General features: G+C 46.4%; 1 protein-coding gene across 1 annotated transcript in view; it reads right to left on the bottom strand.

Annotated features, from left to right (window-relative positions):
- LOC122552376 (collagen alpha-1(V) chain-like) overlaps positions 1 to 22,618 on the bottom strand; it is a 290,918-nt gene that overhangs the window by 75,268 nt on the left and 193,032 nt on the right. The window contains exons 31-39 of the mRNA XM_043695125.1: positions 16,761 to 16,814; positions 15,956 to 16,009; positions 15,192 to 15,236; positions 14,181 to 14,234; positions 11,680 to 11,724; positions 7,610 to 7,663; positions 5,273 to 5,326; positions 3,134 to 3,187; positions 1,941 to 2,048 (exon numbers count right to left, since the gene is read on the bottom strand). Of these exons, the coding sequence (XP_043551060.1) occupies positions 1,941 to 2,048; positions 3,134 to 3,187; positions 5,273 to 5,326; positions 7,610 to 7,663; positions 11,680 to 11,724; positions 14,181 to 14,234; positions 15,192 to 15,236; positions 15,956 to 16,009; positions 16,761 to 16,814 (522 nt within the window). The remainder of the gene's footprint in view (positions 1 to 1,940; positions 2,049 to 3,133; positions 3,188 to 5,272; positions 5,327 to 7,609; positions 7,664 to 11,679; positions 11,725 to 14,180; positions 14,235 to 15,191; positions 15,237 to 15,955; positions 16,010 to 16,760; positions 16,815 to 22,618) is intronic.

The raw sequence follows: 22,618 nt of genomic DNA, 5'->3' as shown, positions 1-22,618 counted from the left end.
TCATCATTAGGCTATTAATCTAGAGACCCAGGTAATGTCCTGGTGACCCGTGTTCAAATCCCACCAAGGCAGATGATAAAGTTGAATCCAATAAAAGTGCAGGGTATGGATGTATGGTCAGGTCAGGTGATAAGATGGTTCATTGCCTATGTAGGTCAAAGGACCTCCTCCTGGGCTGGGCCATAGAGGGGGTTGTTAGAGCCAACTGCCTGCCCCTCTTCTGCGGGTATGTCAGAGCTCGGGTGTCCCTGGAAAAGGAGCACGTGGTATCTACCAATACCCTTGAGCTGTTCAGGGAGAGGTGGGCGCCGCTCTCCCCTTCGCTGTTTGATCACACAGCATTGCCTTTTGAGACTTGTCACTGGCTATCCAGGTGTTTCCTTTCTTCCTGGTGGTGGAAATTGAATAAAGGTTTGTATACCTGTTGTTTTTCACTGCACACACACAACATGGGTGATGGGCAAAATATAAGCACTATCACTGCTAGGTGTGGGGAAAAAAAAAAGAGGAAAAAAAAGAAAATAAGATTTAAAAAATCTGAGGTTAAGACTTACCTGTTGTTTTTCACTGTGTCTCACACCTGCACACACACAACATGGGTGATGGGCAAAATATAAGCACTATCACTGCTAGGTGTGGGGAAAAAAAAGAGGAAAAAAAAGAAAATAAGATTTTAAAAATCTGAGGTTAAGACTGTCTGGGAGAAACCTTGGGCTATGGAGTCTGCTGTCCTTCCAGGTCAGTCTAGACCCACAGGACATGTGTTTGACCCTTAACAGTCAGAGATGGGAAATAAAAGCTGTCCCAGCCAGTGACGCCCATATCCCATGATTGAATAGAAGTACTATGAGGGCAAGTGGTGGCAACCTGGGGAAGAATACTGCTGGTAGTTAATGACCTGGAGTTTGCTGCTTACAAGCTGGGCTTGGGAGCAGAGATGGTGAAGGATTTCAAATGAAATGTGAGCGACCCAAACCTTCAGGGGGCAATGAGGAGTACAGCAAGAGGATGAAACGGAGTGATTGACTTTATCAACAAAGAGCTGGTTTGGATTACAATGGGCTGAATGGCCTTCTTCTGTGCCTTTATGACCCTATTATTGGTCCTGGTTACTTTTCTCAGATGACTACAAGTTTCTAGGACAAAGGGATGAAATGTTAAGCTCCCTGGATATCAGTTTCATTCAAGTGTCTCCTCATCCTTTTCACATGCTGCCAATTGGGGGCATCTCCCTGGGTCCACCAACTTGGCATACCAAACCACCATCACCAATCAGAGCGAGGGAGAGAAGGGGAAAGAGAGGGCATTGGGAAAATCACAGCATCACAAACGGGAGTCTCTCTCGACCACAGAGCATCACCTTCGCCACTCCATACAGCTCTTGGTCTGCGTTTCTGATCGAGTGCAGTGTAACTGATTAACCTTCAGAATGTGGCAGAGTGAGTACACTGGCTGGTTCTCCAGCCAATGGCATGGACAGTGTTACGAAATGCCCCAGGTTGTGATTAGTGAGTTCAGCCGGCATCACCGCTGGGTCAGGTCGGTTAGCTCAGTTGGCTGGATAGCAATTATCTTGAGATGCAAAGTGACACCAAAAGCATGGGTTCAATTGCCACACTGGCCATGGTTACCACGCAAGTCCTGGCTTCTCGATCTCTCCCCTTACCGAAGGTGCAGTGACCCTCAGGTTAACCTCCCCACCAGTCCCCTCTCGCTCTCTCTCAAATCGGGGTCCTCTAGGAATTTTTCACAAGTGGGGATGGGGCTAACTTGCTTCAGTTGACCTGAGCGCAGGAAGACAGGGACAGAGTGAGCTTGCTGGCTGAGGGATGGGGACAGGATACAATCTGCTGACCACAGTGACACAGAGGGAGCATCCTTCTCCCAATTCTGATGGAGACAAGGATCTGCAAGATCCAAACAGCAACCGGTGAACTTACCTTTCCCCCTTCCTTCCCCGCGGTGCCTGGGATACCCTGTTCACCTGGAGGTCCAGGAGCTCCAGGGTGTCCCCTCTCCCCCATTGGCCCACTGTCACCAGCCGAACCCTGATGGATAAAGCGGAAACAAGAGTCATTTCTCGAAAGAGGGGAAGGTGTGCAATGAGACAGCGCCTCTCACGGCCAACGATGCAGAATGGTGTTCGCTGCTGTAAGTGTGGGAAACACCACAGCCACTTTATGGACAGCGGGCTCTCACAAACAGTAATGAATGAATGGTCTGTTTTCTCTCACGATCTCGAAGGAAGGATAAATATCAGGCAGTACATCCTGGACAACCCTTCAGTTCAGGGCGACATAGGAAACAGCAACAGGAACAGGTGCCTGGCAAGCCTGCTCCACCATTAAACTGGCAGCAGTGTCTCAGTGGTTAGTACTGTTGTCTCTCAGCGCCAGGGACCCAGCTTCGATTCCACCCTCAGGCAATTGTCTATGTGGAGTTTGTGCATTCTCCCTGTGTTTTTGGGTGCTTCAGTTTCCTCCCACAGTCTAAAGATGTGCAGGTTAGGGTGCATCGGTAATGCTAAATTGTCCCGAAGTGTCCACGAGTGTGCAGTCTCGATGGGTTAGCCATGGGAAATGCAGGGTTATCAGGTACGGGGGGTGGGATGCTGTTTGGTGTGGACTCAATGGGCCAAATGGCCTCTTTCCACACTGTAGGAACTTTCTGACCATGGATCATTTTCCAACTCAAAACCACTCTCCTGCAGTATCTCCATACGCATTTTTATCTTGAACATCAATTTGGGATGTGCTCAGTGACTGAGCCACCACAGTGCTCCAGGCCATTTATATCCACCTGAAAGGGAACGGGAAGGGGAGGGGTAGGACTCAGTTTAATGTCCCTTGAGAAGGACAACATCCCTGACTGCGCAGCACTCCGTCAGTACCGCGCTGGACGGAGTCTCACCCAAGGCGCAGCGTTCACGTTGAGAAGTGGGTCTCAGTCCGGGTCAGAGGTGAAAGAGCGAGCAGTGTGTGGCAGCCTGCTCCGGTCAACGCAGACCCCGATCGAAGATTGCTCAACCGCACTGGCTGGATCCGGGAGAGGACGGCGACGCGTTCAACGCACTTCAACCGCTCCGTCTTAACCCAGCAAATCCTGGTCGAGGGCCGGGGCCCGCCCAACTTACCTGGGGTCCCACAACTCCCGGGGGGCCAGGGGGTCCCGTCTTGCCTTGGAAACCCTGGAAACAAAACGGAAAGGGAAGTCAAGCAATCCGCAACTGGAGAAAGAGAATGGCAGGATTCAGGAACGGTTACCCAGCTGAGGAATTCCATCGGGAAACAAGCCGCAAGGACTTGTGACCTTGGCTTCACACCCTTCCCCCCACCTGCCCTCATGGCCATCTATCAAAGTCACGTTCACAACACAATACTCAACGGGTGGCCCACCGATAGGAATGTGACAACAGGAGAAGGCCATTCAGCCCATCGTGTCTGCCCTACCATTCAATGCTGTTAATGCTGATCAAACACCTCAACATCTTTTCCCAACCCACCCCTATAACCCTGTGCAGAGCTGGTCGTTAGAAGCCCATCAATCTTCCCCTTAAACACAGTCAAAGACTGAGTTTCCACACCCTCTGAGTAAGTGTGAGATCCTTTGATTTTTAAAACATGCCCCACCCCCACCCCAGTTTTAGACTCTGCAACCAGGAGAAACATCTTACCTGGGCCTACCCTGTCTACCCCTTTAAATAATATTTAAGTTTCAATTAGCTTTCAATCTTCAAATCTCTAGAGGATACAGGCCCAATCTCTCTTGATAGGACAGTCCCACCATCCCTGGAACAAGTCTGGTGAACCTGCATTGTGCTCCCTCTATGGGAATAACATCCTTCCTGAAGTAAGGAGACCAACATTGCACACCATACTCCAGGTGTGATCCAAACAAACTCCTACACAAATGAAGCAAGACTTCCAAAGCAAAGTACACACAGCTCACACTTGTTAACTGGATCCAAGCTTGAAGGTAATAGATTGAGACTCAAAGCTTTTCTTTGACGTACAGCTTACATAGAACACAGTACAACACAGGGAACAGGACACCAAATTAATCTAATCCCGTTTGCTTGCCCTTGATCCATATCCCTCCATGCTTTGCATATCCATGTGCTTATTTAAAGTCCTTTAAAAGCCCTATCATACCTGCCTCCACCACCAAATCTGGCAGCATGTTCCACACTCCTACCACTCTGTATAAAAACTGTGCCCCTCACATCTCCTTTGAACTTTCCCCCTCTCACCTTAAGAGCATGCCCTCTATTATTAGACATTTCGACTCTGGGAAAAAGATTCTGACCATCAACTCTACCTTCTATCAAGTCTCCCCTCAGTCTCCACCGCTCCAGAGAAAACATTCAGAGTTTTTCCAGCCTCTCCTTATAGCTCGTACCCTCTAATCCAGGCAGCATCTTATTAAACATCTTCACAATTCTCCTCGTACTCTCTCATCCAGGCTGACCCGTCTCTCTACTTCGCTAAACCAACAAAACCAAGGAACCCACTGTAAATATCGACAAAGTCTCAAAGGAAAGTTTTTAATGAAATGTCATTTTGTGGAAGTATGGTGACACCAGCCCTTGTGGTACCCACTGGTTACGGAAGGGGGTCTCTTTAAACATATTTTGAAACCAACTTGTTATGAGACATCAGCAGGGCTTGAACCTGGATCTTTTGGCCCAGAGGTAGGGACACTACCACTGCACCACAAGAACCCTACATAGACTTCAATACCTCTTCAGACACACAGTCTCACACACACACTTAATCAAATTAACACCTTGCCTGTTCACCCTTTAACACTCAACATTTATATCCATCATTTGTTTACTTCATTCAATTGGTGATACTAATATTAGACCCCACTAACCAGGGGCAGGTCAGGAAGCACAGGATCTAGCGTTGTGACTGACCTGGGTACCCCGACCCGATTCTGTGCTAGACACAAGCACAGTGGCCCTGCCACCTGAAGTGCAGATACAGTGGGTCCCCCGGTGAGTTATCCTAACCCCAGATCCCATCCTGTCCCATCCTTGGCACAAACCCCTTGATCACAGTGACCCAGCCTTGCTCCATTAGCTGCAGCAGCACCAGGGCATCAGAATTCAAAGGGTGAAGAGACAGCCATCTTCTCGTGCTACAGGAAGAACATACTGAGCCACGTATCTAAGCAGCAGTGGGCTTCCTCATCTACATTTTGTCCTCTGGAGCATCAGGACTGATGATTGGGAAAGCTCCCTCTGATGAAAAACCAAAGAGAAACTTACAGGCTCGCCACGTTGCCCGGGATGGCCGGGGATCCCGTCCTTTCCAGGGGGACCCTGAAGAGAGTGAAGAGAGTTAAGAAGGTGAAGCAATACTTCAGAAGTTTCTCCAGGACACTCCAATCAGATTTAATACTGACCATCCAGAGTTTACTGTCACCAATTTGGGACTTCCTGTTATTGAAATCATAGATTCCCTACAGTGTGATAAGAGGCCATTCAGCCCATCAAGTCTACATCATCCTTCCAAACAGCATCCTACCCAGACCCAACCCCCCCCCCCCCCTATCCCTATAACCCTGCATTTCCCATGGCTAATCTGCCTAGACAGCACATCCCTGGATACTACGGACAATTTAGCACAGCCAATCCCCCTAACCTACATAGAGTCATACAGTTTGGAAACAGACCGTTTGGTTCAACTCGTCCATGCTGACCAGATATCTTGATTAATCTAGTACCATTTGCCAGCACTTGGCCCATATCCCTCCAAACCCTTCCTATTCATATACCCATCCAGAAACCTTTTAAATGCTGCAATTGTACCAGCCTCCACCACTTCCTCTGGCAGCTCATTCCATACAGGCACCACCCTCTGTATAAGGAAGTTTCCCCTGAGTGTCCCTTTTAAGTCTTTCCTCTCTCACCTTAAACCTCCGTCTTATGGTTTTAGATTCCACTACACTGGAGGAAGAGACATTGGCTATTTATCCTACCCCTGCCCATCACCTTAAGACGGTGGAAGGAGGACCCCCATGCAGAGAACGTGCAAACTCCACACAGACAGTCACCCGAGGCTGGAATTGAACCCAGGACCCTGGCGCTGTGAGGCAGCAGTGCTAACCACTGAGCCACCTGTTGGCATCATGTTCTCTATATCTACCCTAACAAACACGCCAAGCATAGAAAAGGTCTGGCATTAGGTCATATCCACAGCTCCTCTGCTTTATTACTCTACATTCACAATCAGACCCCAAGCCTGCTCAGTCTTTCCTTATAAATAACTCTCATCCCTTGTTCCTCCCTTATTAGTTTCACTGGAAGATAAAGTAGATTTCAGCAGGTGTCACATGACCGTCACATAGCTATGGAAAAAAAGTGCATGATATACATTTATTTGAAACAAATTCTAACGTAGCCTCACGGATTAAGCTGACTACATCGGACCTTATTGTCTCATGCATATAGATGAACAATTTTAAAGCATCTCAGAATGGCTTCGTGAACTGCTTGCACCCATTCTGTTTACAGATTTGATTCTAAATCCCCTTTATTTGGTTCAGTCAGATTTCACGCTGGATTTTCTCAAGTGTTTGTGATTTTGCATTCTGTCTGGCTGTTGAAGAGTGTATAAACAGACACACGTGTGTAAGGAGAGTTGGGGGCCAGGGTTTTGTTATTCCACCCCTTGCTCAACAGCAGTCCAATCCCACACTTCCATCCTAGCCAACCATCGCCTCAATAAACTTTTGTCTAAATCCTTCAAGCACAGCTGGAAGGTAAGAGTCCACAGCCGCATTTTCTCCACTCCCCACGACCAGAACGTAGAAGGATGCAGTTTGCTCAGAACTGGCAAAGCGCCCTCTGTTGCCTTTTCACGATACAAATGATCTCTGCACCTTCCTCATCAGGGGTGGGCACGGTGGCTCAGTGGTTGGCACTGCTGCCTCACAGCGCCAGGGGCCCGGGTTCAATCCCAGCCTTGGGTGACTGTCTGTGTGGAGTTTGAACATGGTCCCTGCCTCTGTGTGGAGTTTGAACTGGTCCAGTTCCCTCCTACAAGTTAGGGTGGATTGGCTATGGGAAATGCGGGGTTATAGGGTAGGGGGTGGTGGGACTGGGTGAGATGTTCTTCAGAGGGTTGGTATGGACTTGATTGGCCAAATGTCCTGCTTCTACACTGTAGGGGTTCTACAATTCAACAGCAAGGCACACCATCCCAAGGACCCTGCTCTGGGGGAAAAAAGAAACACCTCTGAAGGTCACCCAACGCATTGATTGAAACAAAGAATTGCAGACGCCGGAAATCGGAAACAAAAAGCAGAAATTGGTAGAGAAACTCAGTAGGTCCAGCAGCATCTGTGGAGAGGAAAACAGAGTCAATGTTTCGGGTCTGGTGACCTTCACTCAAAGGTCTGCTCTCTCTCCACGGACGCTGTCAGACGCACTGAGTTTCACCAGCAATTTTGGTTTTTGTGTCACCATGCCCACCCTTTGCTGACATTGAAGGAAGAATGCTGGGATTCCACAGGTGTGTCTCACAACCAGGGATCCACCGGATCGGAACCTCTCCTCCCACATAACCTCCTGAATAAAGTCGAACGAGGAAATATTACTCACCGGGGGTCCTTTGGGTCCTGGGAATCCACTGGGTCCTTGAGGTCCTTGTGGTCCCTGAAATAAACAACAAAGATACCATCAGCTAACACCTTGCAGTGATAGCACTCAGCCAGACGCCACTTTGAGGTGAAGGAACGCGCAATACTACAGCAGGGGTACAACTGGCAATCGGTCAGAATCATAAGCTGGGCATTTCCTGAAGAAGGGCTCTTGCCTGAAACGTCGATTCTCCTGCTCCTCGGATGCTGCCTGACCTGCTGCGCTTTTCCAGCGACACACTCTTTGATTCTGATCTCCAGCGTCTGCAGTCCTCACTTTCTCCCATTTCTTGTACAGCCCAGCAATATGCCAGATCAATATCAAGATTACAGGCTTCAGGCAGTAGGTTAGAAATTTGGGCAATTGCTTGAAATGTCACAGATAATATGTTTGCCTACATAACTTCAATCATGGTCTCTCTAGCTGGTGGAAAGTACTCAGGGACCATCTCTAAATGCTCACGCTCAAACCCTACATGGGCCATTGTATGTGGGTGAATAGATTTGTAGAATACTTTTTTAAAACTTTAAAAATTGAATAGTGTCAACTCAAACTATGAGCTTTGGGAAAATGCTGAACAAAATCCAAGTAAATTAGACCATTTACAATACAGGTTGTTCTGTGATAACACACATTTCATTCATGTTAATTTGTAATAACGCAATTGATGAATTTGGGGATACTGTTTCTAAAATGTAAAGATTTAAAGCATGTGTTGGTTATTTTCTTGTAACACAGGAACGCGCGAGAATGCTACTACCATGTTATGGATGAATTGACTACATGCAGATACAGTTGACACTTTTAAAATCTAATTTCTTATACTTACATAGTGGCAGTGCACATGAAACATAATGAGGAATCATAGTGGAGATTCCTCATGGCTAATCTTATAGAAATATAGGAACAGGAGTAGACCATTAGCCCCCTTGAACCTGTTCCACCATTCAATGTGGTCATTGCTGATCTGTGGCCCAACTTCCAATTTCTACCTTTCATACTTTGGCTTAACAAAAATATATTCGTCTCAGGTTTAAAACTAATAACTGATCCAGCATCCACTGCTGGAAGAGAGTTCCAAACCTCTCCCACCCTTTGTGAGTGGAATTGCTTCCAAACATCTCTGCTGAATGGTCTGGCCCTAATTCTCAGACTATGCCCCTATTGTAGAGTCCCCAACCAGTGGAAATAGTTTATCTTTATATAACTTGTCTTTTCCTGTCGATGTCTTGAAGACTTTGATCAGATCACCCATTTACCTTAACTCAACTTCTACTATAACTCAAATTTGTCATCCCATCCCAACCCATCCCTTGATTTCCTTAGGCTGCCAAAATCTATTGACCTCAACCTTGAATGTGCTCACAAATAAGCCTCTCGGGTAGAGAGTTTCATGGATTTACGATCTTTTGAGCCAAAAAGCTCCATTTCATCTCAGTTGTAAATGATTGGTTCATTATCCTGAGACTACAGCCCTTGTCTTACACTCTTAAATCAGATGAAAAGATCTCTTTCATTACAACTCATATTATATTTTGTAACTGTATGACAAAGTCCCACATGATAGTATCTGTGCATAGTATACACACCTGACTTTGTACATGCAGAACCCTGGAAAATACAAGGTGTCTCAGAACTTGAGTAACAGGACATGCTGACCAACTCACTCTGCTATTTTGCAGCAAAGAGCCAAGTCAGATTCTTGATGCTGCTGTTGAGCTAAAATAAATTTAAATGGAATCCACTCATTCAACAACAAATCTTTCCTTTCTATTGACCTAACTTTAAACCCTGTATGGATTATTTCTATTGGTTTGGGGTGAGGACTTTATGGAAATGTCTCTTTTGTTCACCATTTCTGACTTTTTCTTCACAATGGTTGCCAGGCCAGATCTGTGTTGTAATCGGATACCCAGCTCAGCGAAGAGACAAAAGCAGGCTGACTCCTCCTGAATTATTTCTCCAAAGTCAGGCAACTCTCCTTGTACCTCCCACGACCTGTTCCATCCTCCCCTACCGTCTGCTTCATGGGTGTCCCCAGCTCATGATTCTTCGTGGCTGTCACACGCTCTGCTCAGACACCGGCCCCCACCCCTCCCGACTCCACGTCATTCTTGACCGCAGCGTGAAGCCATGAGGAAGGGAAGGTGGGTTCCTTTTCTGAGGTCCGTCTCACATCAGTGAGTCTGAGCTAGTGTAACAGCGGCCTGCTGGGGATGCAAACAAACTGCCAAAGTCCACAGAAGAAGGACTCCTCTGACCTCGAGGGGGGGGCATCCTTGGCTTTCGTTCTCCCAGTATACTCTCAGAGCTTCTGCCAAGTTAAACAGAGGAGAGGCTGAGCCTGAGAAAGTGGCTCTGTGTATTTATTCTGAAGGCCTGAACTGTAGGCGGGTTGAAGCTGGTCACAAACCAGGGAAAATACTTATCTTCTGAACAGACGCAACTCTCCAGTACAAGTTTAACCTCATTTATATTCTTATGCCTCTAACCAATTGCATATAATGCTATCTATTGTTCTTCACCAAAGAGTTTGTACGAGAAACTGACATTCAATCATTTGTACCTGAATCATTGTTAGCCCCTCAGGGTAACTCAAACTAAATGGCAATCTCTTGTTAATAGTTAAAAGTGACTTAACATAAGCAGCTCATGCTAAGTTGTCCATAGTGTCCAGGTTAGGTGGATTAGCCATGGGAAAAGCAGGGTTATGTGCATAGGGTAGAGAGGAGCCGTCTGGATGGGAAGCTCTATGGAGGGTCAGTGTGGGCTCGATAGGCCAAATGGCCTGCTTCCATACTTGAAAGGATTTAGATTACTTACTGTGATTTCAATCATGGTCAGTCTAACTGGCTGAGAAGTATTAAGGAACCATCTCTAAATGCTTACATCCAAACCCTCTATGTCATCATTACATGGGACATTGTACAAGGGGATATAAATTTATAGAATACTTTTTAAAAGTGGTAAACTAACCTTGGGAATTGCAAATGAGGGAGCCATGAATATTGTCTGATCGACCAATTCTGACTGAGTACATTCTATTACATGTGTTTTAATTGCTGATGTGTTATGTTTAATTATACATGCATGAAATAGGGTTTCACTTGAACTGGCGACCCACTGGTTAAACCATCACCAGTTAACTCTCTCCCTCTAATGAGAGAGTCAGCCTGGGGTCTGGTAAGACTATGGTGTCTTTACTTGTACCTATAAATAAATATTCAGACTCAGATGTGGTTGGGTTAGGAATTTCACGCTGCAATGTCTCAATCCACAAATAGATGTTAGACTGAGTAAAGGTTGGGTGCAGGAGCTCCTTTCACCAATCAGCTTTCCTGAGGATAACATTTGTTTCCAAGTGCCCTATCTAATCTGACTGACCACACTGCACTGGGGGAGAAGGCTAATAAACACTTCCACAGTCGCAAAGTGCCGACTTGCTGCTTTGTAGTGGGAGAGATGTGTGTGCCTGTAAAACCCACTTCAGGAAGAGTAGTTAGAGTTCGGCAGAAGTTACAGAAACAGGGAACCCATCCCGACCAGTGCATACCAATATTTACACTTTACCTGAGCCCTCCTCCCTATCCTCATCATTTCATCCCAATAACATAACCATCTATCCCTTTCTTCTGCGTGCGGCTTTCTTGATTTCCCTCAAAATTTGTCAATTTATTCAATTACGCTCAGGAAAGTAAGCCTTGTATTCCTATCACCGCCCTGCTCCTCCTACATTCTTACAGACAACAATTGCATATTGATGGCTCCTAACCCTAGTCACCACACCAATTAGAATCGTCTCTACAGCCAAACTCTTACTTAATTTTAAAGGCATCAAACAGTAGCACGCTCCATGACTTCTATTTCTCAGAGTAAAGAGCCCCAACCTCGTTATTTTCTCTGATAATTATGATCTCTCAGTACAAGTCATCTCCAATCCCTCCATGACCTTTTTTATAATATGGAATCCAGAGCCATGTACAGGATCCCAACAAATTCCAAGGGGCATGCCTTGACAGTCAAAGTCTTACCTTCTCCCCTGGGGCGCCTTGTGGGCCATCGTTGCCAGCATTTCCCTGCAGAAGAGCAAAAGAGGTCATTAGCAGCAAAGGTAGACGTCGATTAGATTAGATTCCCCACAGTGTGGAAACAGGCCCTTTGACCCAACCAGTCCACACCGACCCTCCGAAGAGTAACCCACCCAGACCCATAATGCACCTAACACTATGGGCAATTTAACATGGTCAATTCACCTGGTCTGCACATCTTTGGACTGTTGGAGGAAACCCACGCAGACATGGGGCGAATGTGCAAACTCCACACGGACAGTCACCCAGAGGCTGGAATCGAACCGGGGACCCTGGTGCTGTGAGGCAGCAGTGCTAACCACCGAGCCACCGTGCCATCCAATTAATTGTGTCACTGCCCTGAGAAATGTGCCAGGGCTTAACATCGACAGGAAAAATAGGTCCTTCACACCCCCAACCCCAGGTTGGCACCAAGTCCAGGTCAGTATCACTTTGGGGAAGGGTCAAGTCCAAGAAATAGGGATTTCAACAAGGGGAGGAGAGAAGAGAAAGAGTTGTGCTCCGCCATTTCTCGGCCAGTTTAAACAGCCGGCTTCAGACTACCATGGGCTCAGTCTCAAAAATGTGGCCAACCTGTCTTGTGATCACATGTGAAGTGGACAATCAGCTTCTGGCATTAAAACCAGGGACCCTCGGTGCCACATTTCCACAAGGTTAGGAAACTGCAAATGTGTACCACACTCCCTCTCCCCCTCCCCCCTCCCCCAAAAACAGCCCACTCCCTTCCCATTGCCAGGCCCATCACATCATCAGGACAAACAGTGGTCTCCTGAACTTCATTCCCAAACACTAACATTTATGAAATAACCTTACAGCTTTTTGGGAGAGCAGAACCAGAGTACTTGTGAAAAGAGACACATTGTCAAAGGCTTTCCTCTTGCATTGATATTTTGCAGGAATACCCACATGAAGAGTAAACAAAATTTATACTGTGTGAAAGGAGACTGGTTGGCAAGTGGACTTTGGGTGGTTGAGGCACCAGTTAATGATAACTGGCAGTTGACTGCTGACCTTTGTTTAAAATTTAAACAAGGCAGGTTGAATCTGATTGATCAAGTCATTGCCCTGAGAAATAAACCAGAGAATGTCATGTATAAATGGTGGGTTCCCCTGACATTGCCATTCTTGAGAATTGTCCAGATGAGAGTAGAGCTTGGACAAGGTATGCCTTATTTCAGCAAAATAATCTTAATGAAAGACTTCATTAACTAGCACGCATTTACATCGTGAAAACATAACTTGTCCCATTTTCATTAACCATGTAACCTACATCATTATGGTTGGTGTTGCAGGTCTCTATTACTCTATAACAATGCTGAACAAGAGGTAAATCAATGCCCTCTGCAATTATTGTTGTAGCTCAACAATATTCCACATGAGGCAGCCATTATTAATTTCACACAGATTCCAACATGCTCCTTCAACAGTAATTTCTGAGCATGCAACCTCTACAAGCAAGATGGATAAAAAGGGCCGAATGGCCTCCTCCTATTCCTTGTTTCTATGTTTACAAGTACTTGGGAGCACTACCAGCTGCCAGTTCCCATCCAAGCCACGCACACCATCCTGAGGTGGCACCATTTAGTAATTCCCTCACTGTCAAAATCCCTCCAAACAAGTGCCCACACCACCTGGAGCTCAGTGGTTCATGGGATTTTCGGGATAGGCAATAAATGCCCTCCTTGCCAATGATGCCCTTTGTGCCAAGCATGGATTTTGAAACCATGCTTCTGAGAAATGGGTGAAATGGAAAAACTCCAAAGGTGGAACTCAACAACTGGGGCAGTCTCTGTTACATCAATGTCCAACTGGATGTTGGCTGGTCAAGTCCTGTTACATTGCATTTTGCCAACTTAGACACTGCTATCACAAAGGGTGGCTCCATCCAAAACAGGATCCTTTTTACAGTGGTGGACAAAAAACTCACGGGATGTGGGTGTCACTGGCTGGGCCCAGCATTTATTGTCCATCTTTAGTTGCTCCTTGAGAAGGTGGGGGTGAGCTGCCTTCTTGAACTGCTGCTGTGCCACAGGATGACCCACAATTCCCTTTAGGAGGGAATTCCTGGATTTTGACCTAGTGACACTGAAGAAACAGCGATATGTTTCCAAGTCAGGATGGCGAGTGGCTTGGAGGGGAACTTGCAGGGGGTGGTGTTCCCATGTATCTGCTGCCCTCGTTCTTCTAGATGGAAGTGGGCTTGGGTTTGGAAGGTGCAGTCTGAGGTTCTTTGATGAGTTTCTGCAGTGCATCTTGTAGATGGTACGCACTGCTGCTACTGAGCGTCAATGGTGGAGGGAATGGACATTTGTGGATTGTGCTGCCAATCAAGTGGGATGCTTTATCCATTGTTACTGCTCTTCACTTTGATGTAAACAGATGCAAAGATATATTTTAGTGCCCACTTTGTTCAACAGATATGCAGGCTCATTGTGACAGCTTACCTTTGGGCCAGACTTGCCAGGGGATCCTCTGTGCCCTCTCTCACCTCGCTCACCCTAATGATACAAAGCAGAAATTATACTTCACATCAACTTTTCTCAGCTTCCTTTCTGATGAATCCCATTTCCTCCCCCTCTCCCAGGAATAGTGAGGTGCTACCGGCCCCCAGGTGACCCATTTGAGCACCTCTGGGTGGTGACCTTAACATTTCAACTCAATCTAGCTCCATGCCCATTCAAAAGAATCACTCCCTCGGTTTTCACAATGGGTGGAGCTTGGACAATGTCTCAGTGGGCAGCTTCAAGTGAACACTTTGAGAGTTCAAGTCCTACTCTTGAGATTTGAGTATGCCCTGCATAGTACTGAGAGTGTGCTGCACTATCACAGATACATCTTTCAGATCAGATGTTAGACTCAGGACCCTTCTGCCTCCATTAGTTCAATACAAAGGATTCCATGGCACTAGTTTAAAGATAAGTAGGGGACGTGCAGGCCAATTTTCATCTCACAATGTCTTAAAATAGATTTTCTCATCATTTGCTAGGTGTGGGATCTTGCTGTGCAGAAATCTACTGCTGTGCCTAAACTTCCCCAAGTACCTCACTGATTGGAAAGTGCTCAGTTGGGTGGGAAGCTCAAGCCTCCCAGTAATATTTTATGAAGTGTAATAATAAATAAGTTATGACAGGGATATATATAAAAAATGAGAAAGGGCGAGAGAGAGGATGAAGCAAGAGTGAGAGGCAATGGGGGAGAGGAAATAAATAAAAGAGATGGAGATAGCATTAGTGAAATTAAGGAAGTACAGAGAAAGGAGGTGGGAAAGACAGAGAGACAAGGGAAAGAGAGAGAGAGAGAGAGAATCAGAGGGAGATTGAGGAAGGTAGAGAAGAAGAGAATGAGAGAATGAGAACACAGACATGGAATACTCATGAAATAGCATTCTGAAATCTTCCAGAATTTCTTCGTTGATAAAACAGTTCATTTTTTTTGTAACGAAGAGGAACACTCACAGTGGGTCCTCGCTGTCCACGGACTCCAGGCGGCCCGGCTCTACCCTATTAGGCAATTGAAAGAAAGGCTTCGTTATTACATTGGGATTGGCAGATCGATCTGGGTCAGAAGATAGCTGTGCTTCAACAATCCAGAGGACCTGCTCTGTTGCAACAACAAGGATTATTAGTTGGTACAGGTATTACTGAAAAGATTTTATTGCCAAACAACTGTCCAAGAACAGTCTGCAGGTTACAATCACTGCATTTTCTGTTCAATACAACTGTACTTCATTACCATACAGTAAGGTCTGACTGTATATTTTTGTCAGTACAGACTGGATGGGCCAAAGGGTCTCTTATGCACTGTACAATTCTATGGCAGGGATGCTGGAGACCAAGTGAGAGAACAGATGATAGTTGTATGTTCATTCAGGGATAAGTGAGTGGGATGTGGGTGTATAAACATGGGAACAAGTGTGTGGGAGTTTTGTGATGTGGGAGTTAGATTGAAACTTTGACTGGAAGCTGGATTCTATCTATCCAATCTTTAATCTGCTGTTTAACACACTGCACCACTCTATTGCTCTGTGTGTCAACGGTGGTTAGCAACTTTCTAAACAGCTGAGTGACCGGCTCAGCTGGAATCATGTACATTAGCTGTGGGCTTGAAACCGTATACAGCCCCAGCTGGGTAAGGACTGTAGAATTCCTCATTTCCAGGACATACAGGAGCCATGTTCTGAGGAGAATAGACAGACAATGATGGACAGAGACACACTTACCCTTCTGCCTTTCTCTCCACTCAGACCCGGAGGTCCTGCGAATCCTGTGGAACCCTGGCAAGGAAGGAAGGACATTTCTTAGAAACATAAATTCCACCAAAATAAAAAGTTGAACATTGGACTGAATGTCACAATTAAACCTTCCTTCCCCATCATTACTATAACTGGAGGTACAGAAAAGGGAAGATTATGTGTTCACAGCAAACCTTGCAGCTTTTATTGATGGTGTGCATGGAGGAGGCCAAGCATCCCATCATACCTGTGCTAGCCCTTTGCTGGAGGATCCCAAATGTATTCCCTTTGATCTCATCTTCACATCCCTACATTTGTCTTAGTTGCAAATCTCTCTCCTACTTTGCCTGCTCTCCGAGTGACCAATTCCTGCCTGCTATCCCTAACTGCCCTTGAGAAGGTCAGGATGAGCTACCTTCTTGATAACTCAATATTTTGTTGGGCCACACTGCCATGGGTCTGGAGTCACATGCAGGCCAAAGGGCAGATGTGGATTTACAATGATCTGATACACCAATGGTTGCCATTAAAGACTGCAGTTTATTATTCAAATGGGCAAAAAATGCTGACCTTATCGGTGAGGCACACATCCTGAGAATGAAGTGAACTAAACATTTTAGGTCAACATTCGCAGAATTTTTGAATTCAAGATGAACTGTGACCTTTCTCTAAACCTCCTAAAAAATGAGGGAAACAAATTAATACCATTTTTCTACATCCTATTCTCACAAGTTAACTCAGGATGTTGATGTGACGAACCTTGAACTTTGAACTTTAACCCCCCTTAACTCACCTTTGGACCTTTTCTTCCTGGGTACCCAGGTAGGCCAGGAACACCGAGAGCTCCCTGTTGTTCAGAAAAGAGAGTTTTTAAAAAAATCAATTGTGATTATTTAATACACATTACAGCTTGTTAAAATAATGAAACATTTCCAAATTTTACTTTATTCGGTAATGTGGGATGCAATCGTTTGGCCAACTGTTAATTATAAATGCATTGCCAATACCCTGAGCTCTTTCATCCATGAGGGCTCCTCCATTATTAGAATTTTCATCCTTCTTTTAGAGTCATCCACGCTTCTCTTTCCTCTCATTGTAACATCCTGGAGTCAGACAAGCTTTAACAGATGAACCATTTCTCTCCTCTTCCTACCCTCATTTCCACTCTTTGCACAACTCTATTATCCCTTCACTACCATTAGCAACCATTTGGTCTTTGACATCACCCATTCCACTTCCTTCTCCTCCCCCTCTGTCCATAGTGACCCTTTTTCAATTCTGCTGAAGAGTTATATCGAACTCAAAACCTTAACCCTGTTTCACTGACGATGCCAGATCTACTGAGTTTCTTCAGCACTTTCCGTTATCATAATCCCTTGATGATCTCAGTGTTTCTTCCATTCTGATTTTTTTTTAAATGCAGCCACACCCCTAGCCAAATTCCCATAGCTTCACTCAGGGCAACAGTGAATTCGGATATCCAGATCCTCAACTCTGGAATTCCCTCCCTAGGTTTCCTTCTCTCAGATGTTTTGCTTTAAATCAAGCTTCTGTCACCTATCTAGGAGGTTACATGGCCTCCTGCCCCCAATCATTCACTTCCCCAAGTTCCTGACTGATGGGTTGATCAATCAACAATGGCAGCTGGAATACCCATAATTCCTTGCATTTATGAAAGTGCTCCATTCATTATCTGGCTATCACCAACCATTTTTGGGTGCTCTGCATTTTGGGGACATTGCTTGGTGATGCAAGTCTGACAATAAAAAGATATGGTCAGAAATCATCCAATACCAGGTTATAGTTCCACAAGCTTTTGGAATGATGGTCCTTCACCTGACCAGTCACCTCCACATCATAATAAAATGATAAGAAGAGTTTCAACAATTTACTTTCACAAACCCATCCCTCCCACCTCATAGTAACTGGTAGGTTAAACACCATAGAGTGTGTAAACAGGCCCTTCGGCCCAACAAATCCATACCGACCCTCTGAAGAGTAACCCACCCAGAGCCATTTCCCTACATTTATCCCTGATGAATGCATCTAACGCAATGGGCAAGTTAGCATGGCTAATTCACCTGACCTGCACATCTTTGGACTGTGGGAGGAAACCAGAGCACCCGGAGGAAATCCACCCAGACACGGGGAGAACGTGCAAACTCCACACAGACAGTCGCCCGAGGCTGGAATTGAACCTGGGACCCTGGTGCTGTGAGGCAGCAGTGCTAACTACTGAGCCCCCTTTATTGGAGATAAACTCCAACAGACTCAGAAACAGATAGGGACATTAATAACTCAAGATTGGAGTGATCCATGTATATTTTTTTTCTCTGCCCAGGATACATCTCAGCAGGAGTTGGACACATCCCCAGAGTGAGACAAGAGACATAGAAACATAACGTAGACTTGTTATCTTTGCAGGGACTTAGAGAATTGATGCCAACAATAGGTTAGTGCTCCCAGGAGGTAAGGCAGTTGGGTGGGGGAGGGAAGTGCAGGAGCAGCTTGCTATTGATGCCCTGAATGAGCATGATTCGGAGATGCCGGTGTTGGACTGGGGTGTACAAAGTTAAAAATCACACAACACCAGGTTATAGTCCAACAGGTTTAATTGGAAGCACACTAGCTTTCGCAGCGACGCTCCTTCACCTGACAATCACCTGATGAAGGAGCGTCGCTCCAAAACCTAGTGTGCGTCCAATTAAACCTGTTGGACTATAACCTGGTGTTGTGTGATTTTTATCTGAATTAGCAGTGTGTAATTGGGGAAGCCCCTCTCTATTGGACTCCAGTGGGTGTCAGAAAGTGGCGGCCTTGGGCTAAATAAATCATTGAGTTTGTCTCCCAGCTTAACTGAAGGTGTTTAAGTCACAGTCAGCCACCTTCTCCTTCCAATAAAAGCTCCATCGGCTTTCTGACACATTACGAAAAGCGCCCACGGTTCAGAATCCAAACACCAATCAGTCGAGTTCCTGTAACAAGCCAAATTCTTTCAATTTTCTAACAGACTGCCCTGCAGTCTCACACCTGAAAAGCAATCACTCTATTCTGTCAAGACAAGGCATGGAAAGCAATCTGAGAGCCACAGCTCCTATTAACAGATGAGAAAACCATCCTCACTTGCCTCCAGCTCACTGATTACTTCTTCTGTCCTTTGATGGCAAGACCATTCTGTCAGATTATCTGCTTTTTAAAGACATCTTTAATATTCTTAACTCTGTTTTTAAAAAATTCTCCTGTAAAGACACCCTCCTTATCTCTGTAACCCCCTCCAGCCCTACGACCCTCTTGTACATCTCAGAGAATAATCCCTCCACCCCTGGTGGCTTTGCCTTCAGGTGCCTGGCTCCCAAGTTGTACAACTCCCTCCTTAGACCACTTGCCTCTTTCATCTCTCTCTCTCTCACCTTCCTTCCTTAAACCGCGCTTTAGAACCTAGCTCTGTGATCAAGCTTTCGCTTACTCATCTGTCCTCACATGACTCGATGTCAAATTTTGCAGATGATGCTTTTGTGAATTGCATTGGCATGTTTAATGACAGTGAAGGAGCTGTATCATTGCAAACTGTTGTTGCTGCTTTCATTGGGTCAACCAGCCAATGACTAGTTTATCACGGGATATAGGAACGTTGTGACTCTGTCAGGTAATCTTCTTTGCCCCCCACATCTCAATTACTGGCATCATAAAATACTCTTGATTAGAGTGGTGTGATTCCTGATGAAGGGCTTTTGCCCAAAATGTCAATGCTCCTGCTCCCTCGGATGCTGCCTGACCTGTTGTGCTTTTCCAGCACCACTCTGATCTAGACTCTGATTTCCAGCATCTGCAGCCCTCACTTTGCCTTATAAAATACTCTGTCCTTTCTCAACATTGGTAGTTAGACTATTGTCACCTCCTTCACTAGCCTTCCTCACTGTCACCTTTGAAGGAACCATCGTTCGCAATCAGAGGCAAAATACTGTATGTTCAGCCACTAATAGGGGCAGGGGTGGGTGGGGTGGGGGAAGGTGAGGGAGAGGAATTTTCAGTTGTCAGGTAATCCTAAGTCTCTCTCTCTCACACTCAGTGGCTCTGTGGTTATCACTGCTGCCTCACAGCACCAGAGACTCAGGTTCAATTGCAGCCTTGGATAACTGTCTGTGTGGAGTTTGCACATTCTCCCCGTGTCTGTGTGGATTTGCTCCGGTTTCCTTCCACAGTCCAAAGATGTGCAGACCAGGTGAATTGGCCACGCTAAATTGCCCATAGTGTTAGGTGTATTAGTCAGAGGAAAATGGATCTGCGTGAGTTACTCTTTGGAGGGTCAGTGTGGACTTGTTGGGCTGAAGGGCCTGTTTCCACATTGTAAGGAATCTAATCTAAGCTCTCTCTCTGCTCAAAGCCATTTACCCAGAGGAGGGAGCAGGCTACCCACTCACATGTGACAGCTGCAGTTCAGCTTACTAATGCTCACTATAGGCCAAGTTTCGGAAGCCGGGAAACCCACAGGAAAATCCTACCCTGACTGGGGGGGTAAATCTGGGAGAAAGGGAGGACTGCAGATGCTGGCGATTAGAGTTGAGAGTGTGGTGCTGGAAAAGCACAGCAAGTCAGGCAGTATCCGAGGAGCAGGAGCATCAATGTCTTCATCAGGAATGTTGGGAGGCCCACGGGGGCTGAGAGATACATGGGAGGGGGTATGGGGCTGGGGAGAAAATAGCTGAGAGTGCGATAGGTAGATGGAGGTGGGGCGGTGATGGTGATAGGTCGGAGAGAAGGGAGGACTGGATAGGTGGGAAGGAAGATGGATAGGTGGGACAGTTCAAGAGGGCAGTGCTGAGTTGGAGGGTTGGATCTGGGATAAGGTGGAGGGGGAGGGGAAATGAGGAAACTAGTGAAATCCACATTGATGCCATGTGGTTGGAGTATCCCGAGGCGGAAGATGAGATGTTCTTCCTCCAGGTGTTGGGTGGCTGGGTAAATCTGCTTGAGGTTTGTCAGTCATGGTGGTCTTTTACACCTTGTTCCTGTTGCCAGGACAACTGGTCTTTGTTAACGAGCTGTGCAACACAAGATCGCTTCCTCAGGTCAGTTTGCAACAACCAACATCTCAGTGGTTAGGATACAGCACACACGGGTCCCCATGATGACAGGACCAGCTTACTGCACGAGTTCTCATTCTCCATGGGATCTTCCCTGAGCTCACCAGGTCAATGAGTCAAACTCAAACAGTCCAAGGATCGAGTTTTTCACAACTGCCCACCAGAAACTGGGTCTCACGGAGCATTTCACACAGAGCTTCCCAGCCTGTGGTTTGTGACATGGGCAGTCTATCATAGAATGGTACAATCCCTATAGTGTGGAAACAGGCCATTCGGCCCAACACGCCCACACCGACTCTCTGAAGAGTAACCCACCGAGCCCCATTCCCCTACCCTATTGCTCTACATTTACTCCTGATTAATGCACCTAACCTACACATCCCTGAACACTATGGGCAAATTACCCATGGCCAATTCACCTGACCTGCACATCTTTGGATTGTGGGAGGAAACTGGAACACCCAGAGGAAACTCACACTGACATGGGGAGAATGTACAAACTCCACACAGGCTGGTACTTCCCGAGGCTGGAATCGAGCCCAGGGCGTGAGCCCATCATGAGCTCTGAGCCAGGAATGGGGTGCAGTTTTCACAGTCCCCAGGACTGGCCCTTCAACGGTGCGCCATTGTCTTTGTGCCTGCCGCACAGCTTACTCCGAACGATCACGGACACCAACAGAACCTGAGAACTGAGCACTGTCTCCGTTGTGCTTTTGAGATCCCATCCTTCCCCTGTAACTCGCTGGTTGCCCTCCTCCAATTTTCACTCTGAGGTTGAGTTAAGTGTTAAAATGAGTGTGTGAGGGAGACGGCTTGGGGAGCACATACGCAAACCATTCATTGTCCCTTGTTCCCTGCACACACCAGCCTTCCACCTCCATGTCCAGTTCCCACCTACAGCTAAGGAGTCTCTAATCATGAGCGAACAGGGCCTGAGAGAGAGCTGGAGAGCAACAGTGGGGGTATCTGGAGAAGGAACTGGCAATAGCTAAGCACCAACATTCAGAGCTCGAGTCAGAATGTGGCTTTTCACTCCAACACTGAAAAGCTCTCCCGTTCCTGGAGGTAAACCTAACACTTGCACAAGGGTCTCAATCAGTCCAGGAGGAGTATTGTAGTGATCACTGTTCAAATTCTAGTCTTCACTGTCACCCAGAGAGGGGTGGAACTCTCAGACACTGAGGCCAAGACATCAAATGCTTTCAAGAAGGAGTCGGATGTATTTCTTGGGGTGGAGGAATCAAAGGGCATGGGGAGAAAGCGGGAAGAGGAGACTGGGTTGGGTGATCACGAATGGCTGAGCAGACTCAAATGGCCCTTTCTTGCTCCTATTTTCTCTGTCTGAGTTTGAAACAGAAGCTGAACTGTGGGATTCAGGGCAAGGTCTGTGTCACAAGTTTAGCAGTGCTTCCATTAAAAAGATGGACCTTGGCAACCGTTCCCTCCCAGAGCTCCAGCCCTGTCCTGACACTGGGGGCCAGCAGAAGGAAGCCTGCTGAATTCTCGATGGCTGAAAATATTACTAGGTTGAGAGAGGGAGGGGGGGGGAGAGAGAGAGGGAGAGATG

The sequence above is a fragment of the Chiloscyllium plagiosum genome, chromosome 8 (genome assembly GCF_004010195.1).
Source record: "Chiloscyllium plagiosum isolate BGI_BamShark_2017 chromosome 8, ASM401019v2, whole genome shotgun sequence".
In the NCBI taxonomy this organism is placed as follows: Eukaryota; Metazoa; Chordata; class Chondrichthyes; order Orectolobiformes; family Hemiscylliidae; genus Chiloscyllium; species Chiloscyllium plagiosum.
Note: the sequence above shows the minus strand (reverse complement) of the source record. Positions and strands in the feature narration are given on the sequence as shown.